Raw genomic sequence first — 17914 nt, 5'->3', positions numbered from 1 at the left:
TTCTGGCGAATGACGGGTGGATAATTCACTCAGACTGTGGTCCTCTATCAGTGACAACATGAAGTGGTACTCTGACTCATGTGAACCAGCAATTGAGAAATGAGGCACCAACAGTACTTGCAGGCATCAGTTACAGGAATAACTTTAATCCACTTAGTAGCGGGGACAATACAAGTCAAAATGTACCTTACTTGATGTGGGTTCAATATGGATATATAGGAAAATAAGCCAGATATGCAAAGCTGAACCTCGGCTGGGGTATGCCTATGAAGGGACCCTGGCCTGTGTCGACTAATGCCACAGGCTGATAACATCGCATAATACTACTACTGTACAAAACTTCGGTGTTTTAATGCCTTTAATTCGGCAGTTACTTTTGTTCTTCAAATATTCCTGTGTGAATCTTGAAAATGTCGGTAGAAAAGTTAAGAAGAGGCTATAGTTGTAATATGTGAGCAAGTACAAAAAAAAAAAAAAAGGCACATGAATATGCTTTTACCAGTTTTATTAATTCCTCATTGTTACATCTGTTAAATCATTTCGATAATAAAGTAATGCTTCAGTGATGATAGAGTTTCAAAATTACAATGATTACAAAATTGCAAAAAAAGGAAAAGAACAGAAAAAAGTCAACATGAAAAAATAAAATAAAGTCAGTGGGAAACTGTTAGGCGCCAGAGGTAACCTTGGCGGGTAACTTATACGCCTCCGGTAACCTAACTGAACAAGAAATTTCAACTGTAATTTAAAATGTCCGGCCACTTATGTCGGTTTTAATGTAATAAGTGGTTCATGCGAAAAGTAATTCTGCAAAGACAAACAGTAAACTTGAGAAGCAAACACTGTTACTCAAGTTATGATTGAAATTTTCATATAATTTATCAAATGTAACGCAGTCCTGTTAACTAGCCTGCTGCATATTTTTCAGTGATACTTTTCCACAAGACCTGAGTGTCTTGGAATAATCTCTACAGCTATAAAGAGCAACAGCACGGAGACGAGTCTTATTTTATTATGGGAGTGCCTCTAGTGCAAGATGAATCCCGTGTGAGGAGTCACTTGCAGGTGATTGCTTTTATACACATTTAAGATAGTGAGGATGATCTAAAATTACAGGGAGAAAGGAGACACAGATAGAGAGGAATGTCGAGGACTATGTATTTATTTAGACCTTTAGTCGGTGAGGTCAGTTTAGACATCTGCCTGAATATTCGGTCGCAGTATGGCGCTAACGAAAGGGGGTGGGGCCTCCTAATGTATCATGATTGAATAGACTATAATACACAAGTAAAGACACTCTCAATTTCCTCGGCCATACTTATATGGATGCGAGTGAGTTGCAAGTACAATATATATAAAATAATATTAGATTGCGAAACTGAATATGAAATGCAAGAAATGTATAATAAGTCATGAATGTCTAAAGAAGTTTCTAAACCCAATAGCATTATAACCATTTCAGGGTAACATGAAGGGAGATGTGCTGAAAGGGGGAAGGGCCACGGCTGTGAAAACACCTAACATAAGCCTCTTGACATAACCCTTATATTTCTCGGTCACGCCATCGCTACTGTCCATTACAATTTGTGTACATATTTCTGAACATACGCTACCACTAACTACAACATCAGGTTTTTTTTTCTCAGTATTTCAGTCAGTATTCCGAGTCATCGTCGTCGTTAGATGGTATCTTATTTAGGGAAGATTTGAAGTATGCCTTTTCCTTTGAAGAATCAGCTCCACTAGGAAGACAACACTAGCGAGGAACGTCCCTGAAAATAGACGTCTAATATTAATGGCCAATAAGGGAGGTAAAACGTGGCAGTGAGATAAGCGACAAAGGTATTAAGAAATGAAGGTGAGATGTCTTCGTTTCAATAATATTTCATTTACAAAGAGAGAGTTTTTGGAAATGTAAGAAATGTAGATAATAACTGTTTAAAATGAAAAGTTCATTAGAATGTCATTTTTTGCTAAGGAGACAGACAGACATGACGGCAAGACAAGGATATACTATATTCTAATTCAATCAGACATCCTCAGATCATCAAGTTTCCTGATCTGCACCAAGTAAAAAAAAAAAAATCTAATTTCCTAAACCTAAGACACACGACACAGCATCCAAATCAAACGCAAAAAACATTCTTCTTCCTTAATAAATAAATAAATAAATAAAAATAAATTAATACAAAGAAGAAGAAGAAAAAAAAAAAGAGCCCTCACCTGAAGCATAGAGAGAAAAGACACCGTAGAAGTCTTTGAGTTTCAGAGGTTTCAGGGACTCCGCAGAGCCTAAGAGAGATTCCTGCCGGAGACATTCCTTGGCGTATATGGTCTCCCTCCGCACCAGGTAGTCGAGGATTCCGAACTCCTTCAGATTGCGGATGCTGAAGGAGAAAGGGAAGGGATGCGTTGAAGTGATCGAAGAAGGCATTGCATAGATATATAAAAGAGGAAGGAAAAACGAGAAAAATAATATGATAATTGTAGTTACAAAAATGATGACATGGACGGTGGTGATGATTACAGCGATAATAATGATAATAATATTGATGGTGATAATGATCAGTGATAATCATGATGTTAACGATGATGATGATCACAGTGATGATAATGATAATGATGTTAATGATGATCACACTATCAGCCTGTGATGATAGTGATCACAATGATAAGAATGAAAGTGACAATTATGACAATACTAAAAGCAAATATCATATATACATATACTGGCTGGCAATGCAGAAAAAAATCACTTGGTAAACCTTGAAGTTGCATTTAGAACTCTCAAACCCCTTTCTTAAAACTATACACATTCTTGTTATTATTCTAGTTATCAATAAATCTAATATTGTTGTTATTACAATCTTTATTTTATTATGAATCCTCTAGTTATCATGGTCAATATTCGTCTGTTTTATTAAACATATATTTCAAACATTTTTATGTCATTTAATATTCTTAATGACTCTTCTATTACTACTATTATTATGAACTTAATCATAACTGTCATCGATTGATTTCATTATCATGATGATGATGCTGATTATTATTAATATTGTTGTTGTCGTTGTTATTGTTCTTATTAGTAATTGTATTCTTATCATTAATGTTATTCCAAATTCATAAATACAGTCATTATAATTACCACTCTTCTCATTGTTCTTAGTATTACTACTGATTTACTATCACTGATCATTACTGTTATTATTACCATTATCATTATTATGATTATCATTATTTTTATTTTTTTTTTTATTATTATTGTAATTATTATTATTATTATTATTATTATTATTATTATTATTATTATTACCATTATTATTATTATTATTATTATTATTATTATTATTATTATTATTATTATCATAATTATTATTACTATATTTGTTGTTGCTGTTGGAGTTATCATTATAATCAACATTATCATTGTTGATATCATTATAATAGGTGTTGTTGTTGGTCCTTTTCTTTTTCTCCTTCGTATTCCTCGTATTATCTTTATTATCACTATTGCCATTATTATCATTCTCATCACTATAATAATTGTCACTAGATTTTTGTGTGTGTGTGTATTTTTTCTTTTTTTTTTAGTTATGAATTTAGCATTCACCATTACTACTACAACTTCTATTAGTACTACCTAGAGAGAGAGAGAGAGAGAGAGAGAGAGAGAGAGAGAGAGAGAGAGAGAGAGAGAGAGAGAGAGAGAGAGAGAGAGAGAGAGAGAGAGAGAAAAAAAATCAAATCCCTTTCTTTACCGTGTAAGAATTCACTAAGCCATTGTATAATTGGCAAGCAGCGTGAAAAATTGGTTAACTGAGACAGCAGCCTGAATGATGTCTCATAATTGGCATGCAGTGTGGAGAGATGCTTGATTGTGATCGATTTAACCCGAGTACGGTGGTATAATTGGCTGAAGCGAACAAAGCTGGTAAACAGAATTAACCTGACTGGTGTGACTTGCACGAAGCGCTAAAAGTTAGTAACTGAGAATTAACTTGACTGGTGTAACTGTCATCAGATGTGAAAAAAAATAGTTAGGTGCGATGAAACTGAGCAGGGCTTGTCAGATGAACAATGAAACAACCACAGTGAGAAAGAAACAGGGGATCGTGACGTTTCGAGACAAATTAGAATCCTAATCAGACATAAAAAAAAAAAAACAGAATGGATCCTCGAAGTCAATTCATCCCCACGGTTTTTTTTGTTTCTAACATAAACTTGCATCGGGCATCCATATCAGTTTTATCACCTGATGAGGAATGTAAACTTTATCATTCCGGTCTCATTGTGTGTTCTTCTAATTATTTTTATTATTATTATTATTCAGTGCATAGTGGAAGTGAGTGATTAATAAGGGAATACAAGCGACAGATATTACCGGTACACAAATGAGAATTGAACAGGGAAACGGATATATCAAACTACAGTAATAGAGAACGCTAACTACAACAGTAGGATTACTATAACAATAATGAGTATACCAACCTAGCATTAAAATCACACTTATACCAGAGGAATACCACTGCAACAACGTGTATATGGGTACCAATTGTGATAAGATAAGGTGTTTAGATATCGAAGACAAATGACTATAAACGGAGCGTTTCATCGAAAATACGACATCGATTAACCACAAATCCCATGATCGAGAAGCGTAAAGAAGGTTGCAAAATTAACAAAGAAACTAACAAAAAGAGAGAGATAGAAATAAGACAGTAAGAAAGAAAAAACAATGATCCTTGAAACCATTCAAAAGAAATATGAAACTCGAACTTCCACATACATAGGATCCACTTTGGCTTTCAGTGGCGATCCCTTCTTGAAACCGATGCTCAGGCTCGTTGCTCCGAAGAAGGTCTGGGAAGCGATGTACAGCGGGCAGGTCCTCGTCTGTAACACGCAGAGGGAAGGGAGGTTGAGATATAGGGAAAGTTGCTTACGTATGGCGGCTTCCTGTAGCAAAAGTCAAGTAGTTGGTGCCCCTGATAAGAATGAGGGATTGCAGTTGGTATCTATTCATCGATCTATCTATCTATATATCTATCTGTCCGTCCATCCATCCATCAGTCTCTCTACTTATCTGTCATAACATAACCAGGCCTCACCTGCGAAGATGATGCTCTATCTATCTATCTAGTCATACATCCATCCATCTGTCCATCTATCAATGAATCTATATATCTGTCCATCCATCCATCCATCAATTTAGCTATCAATCTATTATAACACAGCATCTATTTATCTAGCCACCTACCCACCCATCCATCTATTTGTCCATCTATGCCTGAATATATACACCCATCCATATATATATACCCATCTATCCATCAGTCCATTAATCCATCCATTAATCTATCCATCCATCTATCATAACACAGCAAAGCCTCCTCACCTGCGAAAAGGTTTGATGCGCCACGAACTCAATGATGCTTTGCCCGATGAAGACGGCATTGAATCCTAACAGCACGTCCCTCACTGCCTTATCTTTATCAACGGTGTCGACCAGCTGATCCTTCAGGCGGGAGAGGAGAGATCCTGGGGGCGCGTACTGGGGATGGGGGGAAGATGTGTATCCTTTGGGTTTTGTTCAGGAGGATTGAAGTTGTGTGGTGTGTAGGATAATCTGGTTTTGGGATGTGGATAATCTTGTTTGGGGGTGGTTGCTGGTGATGGTGTTGTGTGTGTGTGTGTGTGTGTGTGTGTGTGTGTGTGTGTGTGTGTGTGTTTGTGTGTGTGTGTGTGTGTGTGTGTGTGTGTGTGTGTGTGTGTGTGTGTGTGTGTGTGTGTGTGTGTGTGTGTATGTGTGTGTGTATGTGTGTGTGTATGTGTGTGTTAAGGTATGTCACTGTAAGTACTTTGTCTTACTTATACTCTGTCTCTTTCTTTCTTTCGATATTCTACGTCTTTCTTTCTCTTTCTCTCTCTCCCTCTTTCTCTCTTTCTCTCTCTCTCTCTCTCTCTCTCTCTCTAGCTCTCCCTCCCTCCCTCCCTTCCCTTCCCTTCCCCTCTCCCTATCTCTTTCTCCTTCTGTCTCTCTCCCTTCCTCTGTCTCCCTCCCTCCCTCTGTCTCTCTCCCGCCCTCTCCCTCTCTCCCTCTCTTCCCTCCCTTCACACACACACACACACACACACACACACACACACACACACACACACACACACACACACACACACACACACACACACACACACACACACACACCACCTTTTACCACCTACAGCCCCACCAAATCCACACCCATGAGCTCACCTCTTTCCAATCCTTCCCCCTCCTTCCCACCCCCTTCTCCCACCTTACCAAAACTGCCTGGTACAGCATGCTCCCCTTCGGCACAATGCAAGGGATGTCGGTCTCCACCAGCTCCTCTATGCTATCAAAAGGCAGCCTCAGTTTGGGAAGGATTAACATGGCCTTGAGGTTCGAGCGGTACACGGAAGCGATGATGAGAGCGGAGAAGAGCCACAGGCCGGCGATTACCCTGATTGCGTTTCCTCGGGGCACCCAGGGGATAGCTGGGGTGATAGACAAGGGAATGGGGGATGGGTAAATATGTAATAGATAAGGGAAATGGTGGACAATAGATAAAAATGCGAGAGATAACAGATGAAGAAAGTGATGGTTCGTTTATGAAGGAATGGTAGATAATACGTGAAAAAGTAATGATGAAAAATACATTTCAAGGAGAAAAGAAAAGAAGAAATTAAATGAGAGAATAGGAAGGTGACATTTAGGAAAACTGGATAAAGATTGGCTGAAAAAAGAATGAGAAAAAAGTTGAATTAATTAATGAAAAATGATTATAAGATAGGAGGGGGAAAAATTAAAAGTATTTTTCGAGAAAAAAAAAATCGATTACTGCCCATGGGAAAGATGAAGTTGGGATATAACGTGAGTGAAAAGGCGAGAGAAAGAGGGGAAAAAAGGAAACGATGAATGCCTGAATAAAACAACGTATGGATGAGTAAATGAATGAATGAAAGACAGTGGGGGAAATGGGAAGGAATTCTTAATTAAGTAAAATACAGAAGGCAGAGGGGGTGGGGGAGACAGTCGAACAAACAGACAGGAAGATAAATAAATAAATAAGGAACCAGGGGATTCAATGAATGCGAGGACGTGGGGGGGAGGGGGATTAGCGACTTATGAATTTTTAACAACTATCCCTAAAGAGGAGATAGTTATTAGAAACATACAAGCAGCAGAAATGCAAATAAATGAGATACAGACATCACAACGAAAAGAAACGTAACTGCTAGAATTTCGACTAAATCTTATTCTTCCTAAAAATAGATAAAGAAATGAATGAATAAACAAATGAACAAATAAAACGAAATAATAAAGAAAGAGATGAATAATGAATTGAGAACAACAGAATTGAAAACGCGCCAAATCCCATCTTATGCGTTATCAAATCCCACATTCTCACAGTTTATAAAATTTCCCTCTCGTAAGGATCATCCTCTCTACTCACATTGGGCCAGCGTGGAGCCTATTGTCCACTGGAAAGAATACCACACTGACTCCCACTTCTGCTGCTGAGGGGCTTTTCTCTCGGTGTCCAGCTTAGGAGTCTGTTTTTCGCCATTGTTGTTACTGGCGGGAAAAAAAGATGTTTGATTGCCTATTCGTGGTATGGCTGACGGTTATGTGAAGGGGTGGGTGGGAGGAATATTGTTGTTGCAAATATTGGTAAATTGTAGAAATTGCAGGAAGGTGTACTGGTATTGGTAGTGACAAATAAAGTTCATAATTTAATAGTAGCAGTAATAATGGAAATATCAGTGATGGTATTTCATAGTGATCTTAGGGATAACGAACAATGGTCTTTAATCAATAGTAACGGTAAGAATAATGACATAAAATATGGTGATAAAAACCTAGAACGATATTAGTATTAACGAATATTGCTCCTTCATCACTGGTTGATGTAACAGTAATAACAGAAATAGTAAGAATAACCTATAGTGTAGTGGTTCCTAACCGTTTTACACTCGCGATCCCTTTCTCAAACCTCCGACAAAGCCCTAGATTTTTTCCTGGCCAAGAAAAAAAAATATATATTATATAGATATGTATATATTCAGCAATATTCACAAGCCTTCTCTATCTAATGGTGATACAACATTCCTTGAATATGTCTTTTTTATATAATCTTAATACGAGTATCGCCTACCAGATAGAAAAACAGGCCAATTTTTTCCCCTCAAGACTTCGCGATTCACTGTTATAGTGATAACATTAAAGCATAATCCTCACCAGTTAATGACATATCAGTAATATAAAAGAGAATAAGAATCATCTATAGTAATATCAGCAGTGACACAATAATAGTAGCAATAGTAACATAAAATTATGATAATAATAAAAATAGAATTTACCGCTTGAAAGGCAACGAATTCTCTATCAAATGGACACCGAAGATGGCCACGAGCACGACCAACAAGGTGGCCGCCAGCATGATCCACATCTTGGAAAAGACGAAGAAAATGAAAAGATTAAAATGATATATAGATATATATATTTATAAGAAGAGAGAGAGAAGAGAAGAAGAAAAATAAATACATGTCAATAACTTACCAATAACTTACCAGCAACAACAAAATCGTGATAAACCCACAAACCCTTCATTACCAACGTATCATACGGCTTGATGAATCCAGCGATGTCTGCTTCCAAAACCGGGCGTTTGTAAGAGAGGACCTGCGTGTCCATGTAAAGAGGTTCGCTGAAGTCTATCGCGGCGTTGCGAGCTGCGTCGTTGGACAGTGTCACACCTGACATGTCCACCTCCTGTTATGTTAGTGTTGCTATTGTTATTATCATTATCATTAACAACAGCAATAATAATAATAATAATATTATTATTATCATCATTATTATTACTTTATTATAGTTATTATTATTATTATTATTATTATTATTATTATTATTATTATTATTATTATTATCATTATTATTATTGTTATTATTATTATCATTATTAGTGTGTGTGTGTGTGTGTGTGTGTGTGTGTGTGTGTGTGTGTGTGTGTGTGTGTGTGTGTGTGTGTGTGTGTGTGTGTGTGTGTGTGCGCGTGCGCGTATTTATATATGTATATATGTATATCATTGTATTTCCTCACTCACCCACTAACTCACCCTTCTCGCCAGCTGCCCCATAATGCCCGTCCACGACCCGTTGGGGAGTCTTGTCCCAAACATCCAATCGTCAGGAATCACGAATTCGTAGCTGAAAAGATAAAAATGCACTGGGAAACTTTCTTTCGATTTTTGACTGAGGAATTTTGTGTGATTAGTTTTTATGTTTGGGTTCGTTTCGTGGATGAATCTTTACATTTTCGTTCTGCGTTATTTTTATTTTATTTTTTTTATGTGTATATAAACACATAAGTAAGACAAAGTACTTACAGTACTTACACACACACACACACACACACACACACACACACACACACACACACACACACACACACACACACACACACACACGATCTAATATACAAGGTTTACTATAAACATAATGCGACTTATTTCAGTCACAGAACGAAATATTCTTTTAAGCAGAATAAAAACTGTTATCTCTAAGGTTTTCCCTGACACAAAGGCCTTATATATATATATATATATATATATATATATATATATATATATATATATATATATATATATATATATATATTATATATATATCTTTTATGTGGATGGATTGATATAATTTTTTTCTGATCTTTGTGTTCAGGTCGATTTAATTGTCATCCCTTTCGATGTCTGTCTGTCTGTCTCTTTCACATTCACTTTGTCTCACTCACTCACTCACTCACATACAAACTTATATATATATATATATATATATATATATATATATATATATATATATATATATATATGTATGTATGTATATATTACACAGATATATTTAAAACATAAATTCAACATGTAAACTACCTTACCATGAATTAAGCTGCTTGGCAATGATATCCATCACGTGAACCATGGAACCAACGAACCGGTACGGAGGCGACGAACCAACGATGACCATAAAGGGCATCCACTGTGAGAAATAGAGACCAACGGATAATTTTGTGTCCATTCGTTATAAAGAGAACGAAGTGGTGGGATACGTGCGTAAGACAATTTCCCACAGTCTTTCAAGAGGGCGAAACATCCTTTAGGTTGGATACATAGCTGAGCTTAGTGGAAACGTTGAGAGAAGAAAGTCTTTCGATGTTGGTAATTGTGTGGTATATTCAGCGTGTCTGTGTTTATATATATATATATATATATATATATATATATATATATATATATATATATATATAGAGAGAGAGAGAGAGAGAGAGAGAGAGAGAAATAGATAGATAGATATAGATATAGATATATTTTTTGTATAATACACAATTAAAAGAATGGCAAGGAGAAGACAAAGAAGGAAAGCATGTGGTTTCTTAAACCACATGCTGTTTGTTTTTGTACCACGAACAAAAACAAACAGCAGGCAACAAAACAAAGCCAAGAATACGAAGTTACGTACGTTCATGGCACCGAGTTTAAGGCAACGATCGAGAGCCACCTCGTCCGATTCCACAGTCGACATCTTGACTCTATGAAAGCACGTATCTGATTGAGTGAAAGGCGGCTGAGAAATACCTTTTTATACGTGTGTAGGAAAATCCATAACGGAAGAGCACCTGCTACGAACGATTAAAGAGAAAATGAAATCTTTCGTTGATCAATTTAATTTGTGTATGTGTGTGGCGGCGTGAGGGGGTGGGGTGGAGGGGTAGGATAGGGGGAGAAAGTAGGAAGGAGAGTATGAGGAAATTAATTAAACTCTAGTTTTTAATTAGAACAAATCATGATTATCTGTGTGTGTGATTTATTAGGCTTCACATATGAGGAACACCTCACTTTCGATAACAATTGAAATTTCTTGTATCGTGTCCTAATGAACGATATGATTTTCTAGACATGAAATCTACAATAATTCACTCATCTCTTGAAACAGATCTAAAAGGATATAAAGAGTAATCAGTCCTATTCATACAACTTTCGAAAACTATTCATAACGATACCGCTGTATATCACGCGAGTATATTTTCACAAATTTTGAAATGCCAAAACGCTATCAAGATAAATCAAAAGATCAAATATAAAATGCCGCCCCCCCCCAAGAAAAAAAAAAATCAGGTTAATCACGACAGAAATGTGAAGAGGAGAGGCCATAGTGAAAAGGTCTAATGAATTCTGTCAGGTAATCGGACTGTTGACTGATCATGACTACATAGGACAATAGTAATCATAATGACAATAATGATGATAATAATGATAATGATAGTGATAATAATGATGATAATGATGATGATGATAATAATAATAATAATAATAATAATAATAATAACAATAATAATAACATTGATGATATAATGATAATGTATAATGATAATATATTATGGTGATAGTATATAATGATGATATTTAATGATGATAATATATGATGACTGAGAAGAAAGAGAACCAAAGGGAGTCTATATACTTACATACATACACACACACACACACACACACACACACACACACACACATATATATATATATATATATATATATATATATATATATATATATATATATATATATGTATATATACATACATATATATATATATATATATATATATATATATATATATATATATATATATATATATATATGTGTGTGTGTGTGTGTGTGTGTGGATAAAGGTACATATATACAGATATACACAAACAGATAGGCAAATAGATAGGAATATAAATATTGTCATGGACAGATAGACAGAGGGAGAAAGACTGATAAACAGGAAAAGAGGAGAGGAGGTAGAGAGGTAAATGTATGTGTGTGAGAGGCCTTACGAAACAGTAAAATGTGTAATATGTTAACCAGATTTCAGACTTCAAAATCATAAAGTAAAAGAAAATCGTAAATAAACTAATCTAACGTATGAGCGAAACGTTTCTTTACGTTTCGTCCTTCATCGTTTAACTTCAGCTGAGTTTATTTCTTTGCAATGGTTCACCTCCACTTTCATTGCGATTCCTCAACATTTAATCGAAAGCTTTCTTCGCATGTGACTGTAAACTTCATATGACAAATTAAGGGTAGATGCGGATTTTTAAGATAATTTAAGGAAGACTAATATGACGGGGGAAAATTGATAAAGGGAAATTTTGAAGATTTTTAGTGTTTAAAGTTGTGTTTTGGGGGTTTTAAACACAGGTTTCCAGGGGGATGGGGGGGGATTTTAAGAAAATCGGTTTGCACACTTTTATTTTTTTATCTTTACTATCATTACTGTCGTTATTGCTGCTGGTTGTCGTTCTGTTCTCATTTAATTAATATTATCTGTCTTTTAATTGTTCCCATTCTTATCCTTGATATCAAACCCTAAATCATCACTGTATGTGCACAAACAACAAAGTAACTTATATCAACACATAGAAACAAACACCAATACAGTAACTTAAATCATTAACACATGCACAAATAATAACACAGTTCTTTAAAACATCACCGTATATGCAGAAACAATAACACAAAAACTTCATCAAGGCTTATGCGCAAAAAAAGGGGAAAAAAATCATTACCGTATGTGCCCAAGCAATAACACAATAACTAACAATTAAACAACCCAATTCGAAAATAAGAAATTGGTTCAAACAAGTAAATGCGCTAGACATCACAGGCCAAATAACACTGAACTATCTCAAAAATGATCCTTGATTAAGAACTCTTAACTAAATCAGCTACCGACAAATGATTTTTTTTTTTCTTTTTTTAATTGGGTATCCACAGTTTCAAGGGGACCTTATGATCAGATAGATTAATTAAAAAGATATTTTAATCAGATCTTAACCGACCTACTCTTCAGGAGCGGTGGGTGATTATAATGAAGTTTGGTGACCTTTAATAATGTTGCTGTCTTGTTTTTGTTGGTGTATTGTTATTGTTGTAGTATTGCTGTTGGTTTTGTTGTTGCAGTATTGTTATTGTTGTTGTGTATTGCTGTTGTTGTTGAACTATTGTTATTGCAATATTGTTGTTGCTATTGTATTTCTATGGCTATTACTCTTCACCAATTTATTTTTCGTGTTCTTATTTACTGATTTACTGTCTCTATAATTTGTTTTATCCTTGTATTAATCATACATTTATGATTTAATATGTTTATATTTCACTGATCAATTAACTACAGCAGTGATAAGTGTTTCCTTGTTTCAACACGCTTACCATGATTATATGATATTAATAATATATTTAAAAACCATATAATCCAATCGGTGTAATTTACAATATTTGATTAATCAGACGCGACAAGCTTAATGATCCACATTTATATTTGCGTATACATGGGATCCTTATTATTCAAATTTCACGCTTTCATCACTTACGTTTTGTGGGTGCATCGTTAATCGCGTTTCTCTCTTTCGCATATAAGAAATTAATAAGAAACAAAAACAAAAAAATAAATAAAATCTACACTGCAAAATAAAAATAAAAAATAATAGCATGGATTGCATCGATTCCAAAATATTCATACATATGCAAAGTCTAAAATCTAATGAGAACTATAGTATACAAGGTACATATAAAACATTTACATATAAGTATTAAAGCACCTTGTACAGTGTACGTGATCAGTACATGTTTACTTTCCACCAACATATTGATGCCGCCTCACTAGTGCACTCCGGCGCTGTTGAGTATTCATGTTAATTTCCCTCATTAATAGATAATTATAACAGACGCAAACCCTAAGCTAACAAGATAAAAATATGTCAAATGATAAAAAAGGAATAAAAGCGGCGAATACGCTTAAGATCATAGTGTAGCGTTTACTTGGCTATTTGGCTGTGTATATTTTCGTTTTAGGTCTACGGACATCGTCGCCATGATTCACTACCATTTTAATATATTCTTTCGTCTCTTCATCGACAAATACGTGAAGTTGTAGCTTATGGCCCTTTTCTTTATCTAATTTAGGACTGCGAGATAGCCATCAGAGGTGTTGCTTTAATAAATGAATCATAAAAATAAAGTATGTTTAATGGCTCTGGTACACGTAAATTATAAAATGTTGGAAAAAGCACCAACTGAATTAAGGAAATATTAAATAAAACAAAGAACAATAAACCCCATTAAATCCAACGAAAATGTAGAAAAAAACTAACGTAAAAACAAGTGAACCACCCCCGGGCGTCGTGACCCTGGTTTATAAGTGAGGCCGGTCCTTTAGCAGAACCCCCAAAATGCTTGTTTTGTTCTACTCGTTTTCACTGCAATGCACTCCGGTGAACAACCCTCAATCATTTTTTGCTGGGTTTCGCGATATTTTCTTCTAATCACATCACATTGTTTTTCTTTGTTACGTAAAGGGGTGCAGCTTGTAACAAGACTGTTGTTCCTTACAATATCGGCTTTTTTCACCAAGGGCCAACAAAGTGCTGTAAGAACGGGGTTTTTGTTTTGCAAAGAGAGTTTAACAACTAAACCCTTTTAGATGGCTTTCAATGGATTCTCCACTTTTGGAATCTGAGATGAATTGTTTTCGAGCATGAAAACACGCGGAAAAAGAAGGGGATTCTGATCAAAACTTTGTGGTAGTGTTTTCTTTGGGGTGAACACCTGGGATAAGGCCAAACAGCACGTCTTTTATTTACTGGGGGGCTATAGCATTAACCCGTGTTTTTTTTTTTTTTTTTTTTTTTTTTTTTTTTTTTTTTTTTTTAATAAATCATATTTTGGAAAAGAAAACCCATTCGAGAATATGTGTTCAGGTTTCCAAAGCCTCCGAAACCAAGACAATTAAAATCCTAGGAAGTGGCACGTGGTTAAAGGGGGGACTTTTGCCGCGTCGGGCTTCCCTTGCAAAAATCACCGGGATGAAAATTCGGAAATTACGTTCGTTTAAAAAAATTCAAAAACATGACCCAATTTTGACAGCTGACCATAACAAGAAAACAATTTTTTTAATTTATTTATTTATTTTTATCTACTCTACTTTCTCATGTTTTCCTCCTTTTAAGTAGTTTTAAAAAAACAAAAAGTTGGAAAAAGCCATAATTTTTTCTTTAAAATTTTTTTCCTTGAATTTCCCCGGGGGCGAATCCCATCCCCGGTATAAGCTGAACAAAGATATTTAAAATTCGCATAAACGCTGACAGTGCTTCCGGGAATGATGAAAGGGGTCGAATGCCCCCGCTACGTAAAAATACCCCCATAAAAGTAATTTTTCCCCCCGTTTCCATGAGAAAATTTTTCTGGAAGCTCCAAGCGTGCCCAAATAAAAATCTATTTCGTATTCCCCCTCGCAACATAGATACTTTGAGACCCCCAGGGAAAGAATTAAATGTACAAATGGTTTATTAAACGAGCTTTCTGGCATTGTGCGTTGCTTTCACTTCGCGTGTGGCAGTTCAACCCATTTAAACTCCCCTCCCGTGCCCCCTCCCCCGCTCGCTCTGCAAAACTGACGCTCCTTTTCAATCATCTTTCAAAAACCTCCCCACTAAACTACGCGATTCACTCTATTCAAAATCTGAGGGAATTCCTCCCTACAAAATAAATATACACATAACACCCCAAAAAAATACAAAATTTTTGAGAACAAAGTACAGAATTTCTTTTGGTTACCACGGGCCGGGACCAAAAGTCGCGTGTCGACAACCCATCGCCCAAATTTCGGAGAAATTTTTAAAAATGAATTAACTTCCGTAAAGATGAAGCGAGTTACAACTCAAAGGCTGAAACGCGGTGGAAACAAAAGAATAACAGACTGTTGATGATTACAAACCACTGCAACTTGCCCCATAGAGAAAAACTGAGGAAAACCCCCTTTTTGCGAATACTGGGGTTTTCAGGGAAATTTATCCCGCCACCCCGTAAAGAAAAGCCAGGATTCGATTTTTACAACACGCTTTTCTGTTAAAAAAAAAAAAGTGTAAAAATTTTTTTGATCATTTTTAATTTAATGTCACTTTAAAGGATCCCACCACTGCGCAACATCTAATAACCAAACTTTGAATCTTGAAAACGTTTAAAGTTAATATTTTTTTTTATTTTACTTTTGTCTTGTACAATTATTTGATGTCTTTCTTTTTTTTCGGTTGCTGTATTGTCACTGATCCTATGATTGGAAAAAAAAATATCTATATCTAAAATCTATATCTATATCTAATCTATATATTTTAATATATATATATATATATATTATATATATATATATATATATAATTTAAATATATATATATATATAATTATATTTTAATAATATATATATAATTATATATATATATATATATATATATATATATATATATATGTATATGTATATATAGATATAGATATAGATATAGATATAGATATAGATATTTTTTTCCAAATCAATAGGATCAGTGACAATACAGCAACCGAAAAAAAAAAAGACATCAAATAATTGTACAAGACAAAAGTAAAATACAAAAAATATTAACTTTAAATCGTTTTCAAGATTCAAAGTTTGGATTATTAGATGTTGCGCAGTGTGTGGGATCCCCCTTAAGGTGACAATTATTAAATGATCATGAAAAATATTACTACTATTTTTTTTTTATACAAAAAAAGCAGTGTGTGTAAAAATCGAATCCTGGCGTTTCATTACGTGAGTGGCTGGATGAATTCCTTTGTAAACCCCAGGTATTCGGCAAAAAGGAGGTTCCTCAGTATTCTCTATGTGGCAAGTTGCAGCTGGTTGTGATAATCATCAACAGTCTGTTATTCATTATGTTTACCACCGCGTTTCAGAAACCCTTTTATGTTGTAACTCGCTTCATCTTTACGGAAGTTAATTCATGTTAAAATTTCTCCGTAAATTGGCGATCGGTTGTCGACACGCGACTATTGGTGCCGAGACCGTTTGGTAATCAGAAAGTAATTCTGTACTTTGTATCTCAGAAATTTTGTATCATTTTGGGTGTTATGTGTATATTTATATTGTACTGAGGAATTGCCTCAGATTTTGAATAGAGTCGAATCGCGTAGTTTAAGTGGGGAGGCTTTGAAAGACTGATTGAAAGGAGCGTCAGTTTTTGCAAGAGCTGAGCGGGAGGAGCGGGGAGCTGGACGGGAGTTTAAATAGGTTGAACTGCCACACGCGGAAGTTTAAAAGCAACGCACACATGCACGAGAAATAGCTCGCTTAATAACACCTATTCTGTACATGTTAATTTTTTCCCTGAGGGTCTCAAAGTATCTATGTTGCTGACGGGGAATACGAAATAGATCTTTACTTGGCAAACGCTTGGAGCTTCCAGCAAAACTTCATCACTGGAAACGAGGGGGAATATCACATTTATCTGGGTACTTATTTACGTAGCGAGGCATTACGACTCCTTTCATCATTGCCTGGAAGCACTGTCAGCGATTATGCGAAGTTAAATGATGCTTTGTTGGGGCAGCTTATACCGTGGATGTGATTCGTACCGCCGGAAAAATTTAAGGAAAACAAGGTTAAAGATAAATTTTTGGCATTTCCAAACTATTTGTTTTATTAAACGGTACTTAGAAGGAGGATAATCATGAGTAAAGTAGAGTAGAGTAAAAATAAATAAATAAAATTAAATAAAATTGTTTTTTTTGTTATGGGTCAGCTGTCATGAATTGTGGTCATGATTTTCGAATATTTTTAACGAACGTAAGTTTCCGAATGTTTCAACCGGTGATTATTGCAAGGGGAAACCCGACGCGGCAAAAGTCACCCCCTTTAACCACTGTGCCACTTCGCTAGGAGTTTAATTGTCTTTGGGTTCGGCAGGCTTTGTGAGAAACCTGAACACATATTCTCGACATGGGTTGCATTCCTAAAGTATGATGTCTATTAAAAAAAAAAAAAAAA

The 17914-nt window shown here is 35.3% G+C and overlaps 1 protein-coding gene across 1 annotated transcript in view; it reads right to left on the bottom strand.

The window, feature by feature from the left end:
- Window positions 1-486: 486 nt before the first annotated feature.
- LOC119597921 (glutamate receptor ionotropic, delta-2-like) overlaps window positions 487-17914 on the bottom strand; it is a 20595-nt gene continuing 3167 nt past the window's right edge. Inside the window, exons 2-11 of the mRNA XM_037947586.1 lie at window positions 9957-10057; window positions 9145-9235; window positions 8639-8797; window positions 8386-8474; window positions 7479-7600; window positions 6305-6519; window positions 5399-5554; window positions 4790-4896; window positions 2224-2387; window positions 487-1772 (exon numbers count right to left, since the gene is read on the bottom strand). Coding sequence (XP_037803514.1) covers window positions 1696-1772; window positions 2224-2387; window positions 4790-4896; window positions 5399-5554; window positions 6305-6519; window positions 7479-7600; window positions 8386-8474; window positions 8639-8797; window positions 9145-9235; window positions 9957-10054 — 1278 coding nt within the window. The 5' untranslated portion in view covers window positions 10055-10057 and the 3' untranslated portion in view covers window positions 487-1695. The remainder of the gene's footprint in view (window positions 1773-2223; window positions 2388-4789; window positions 4897-5398; window positions 5555-6304; window positions 6520-7478; window positions 7601-8385; window positions 8475-8638; window positions 8798-9144; window positions 9236-9956; window positions 10058-17914) is intronic.

This window comes from Penaeus monodon, chromosome 40, assembly GCF_015228065.2.
Source record: "Penaeus monodon isolate SGIC_2016 chromosome 40, NSTDA_Pmon_1, whole genome shotgun sequence".
NCBI lineage: Eukaryota > Metazoa > Arthropoda > Malacostraca > Decapoda > Penaeidae > Penaeus > Penaeus monodon.
Note: the sequence above shows the minus strand (reverse complement) of the source record. Positions and strands in the feature narration are given on the sequence as shown.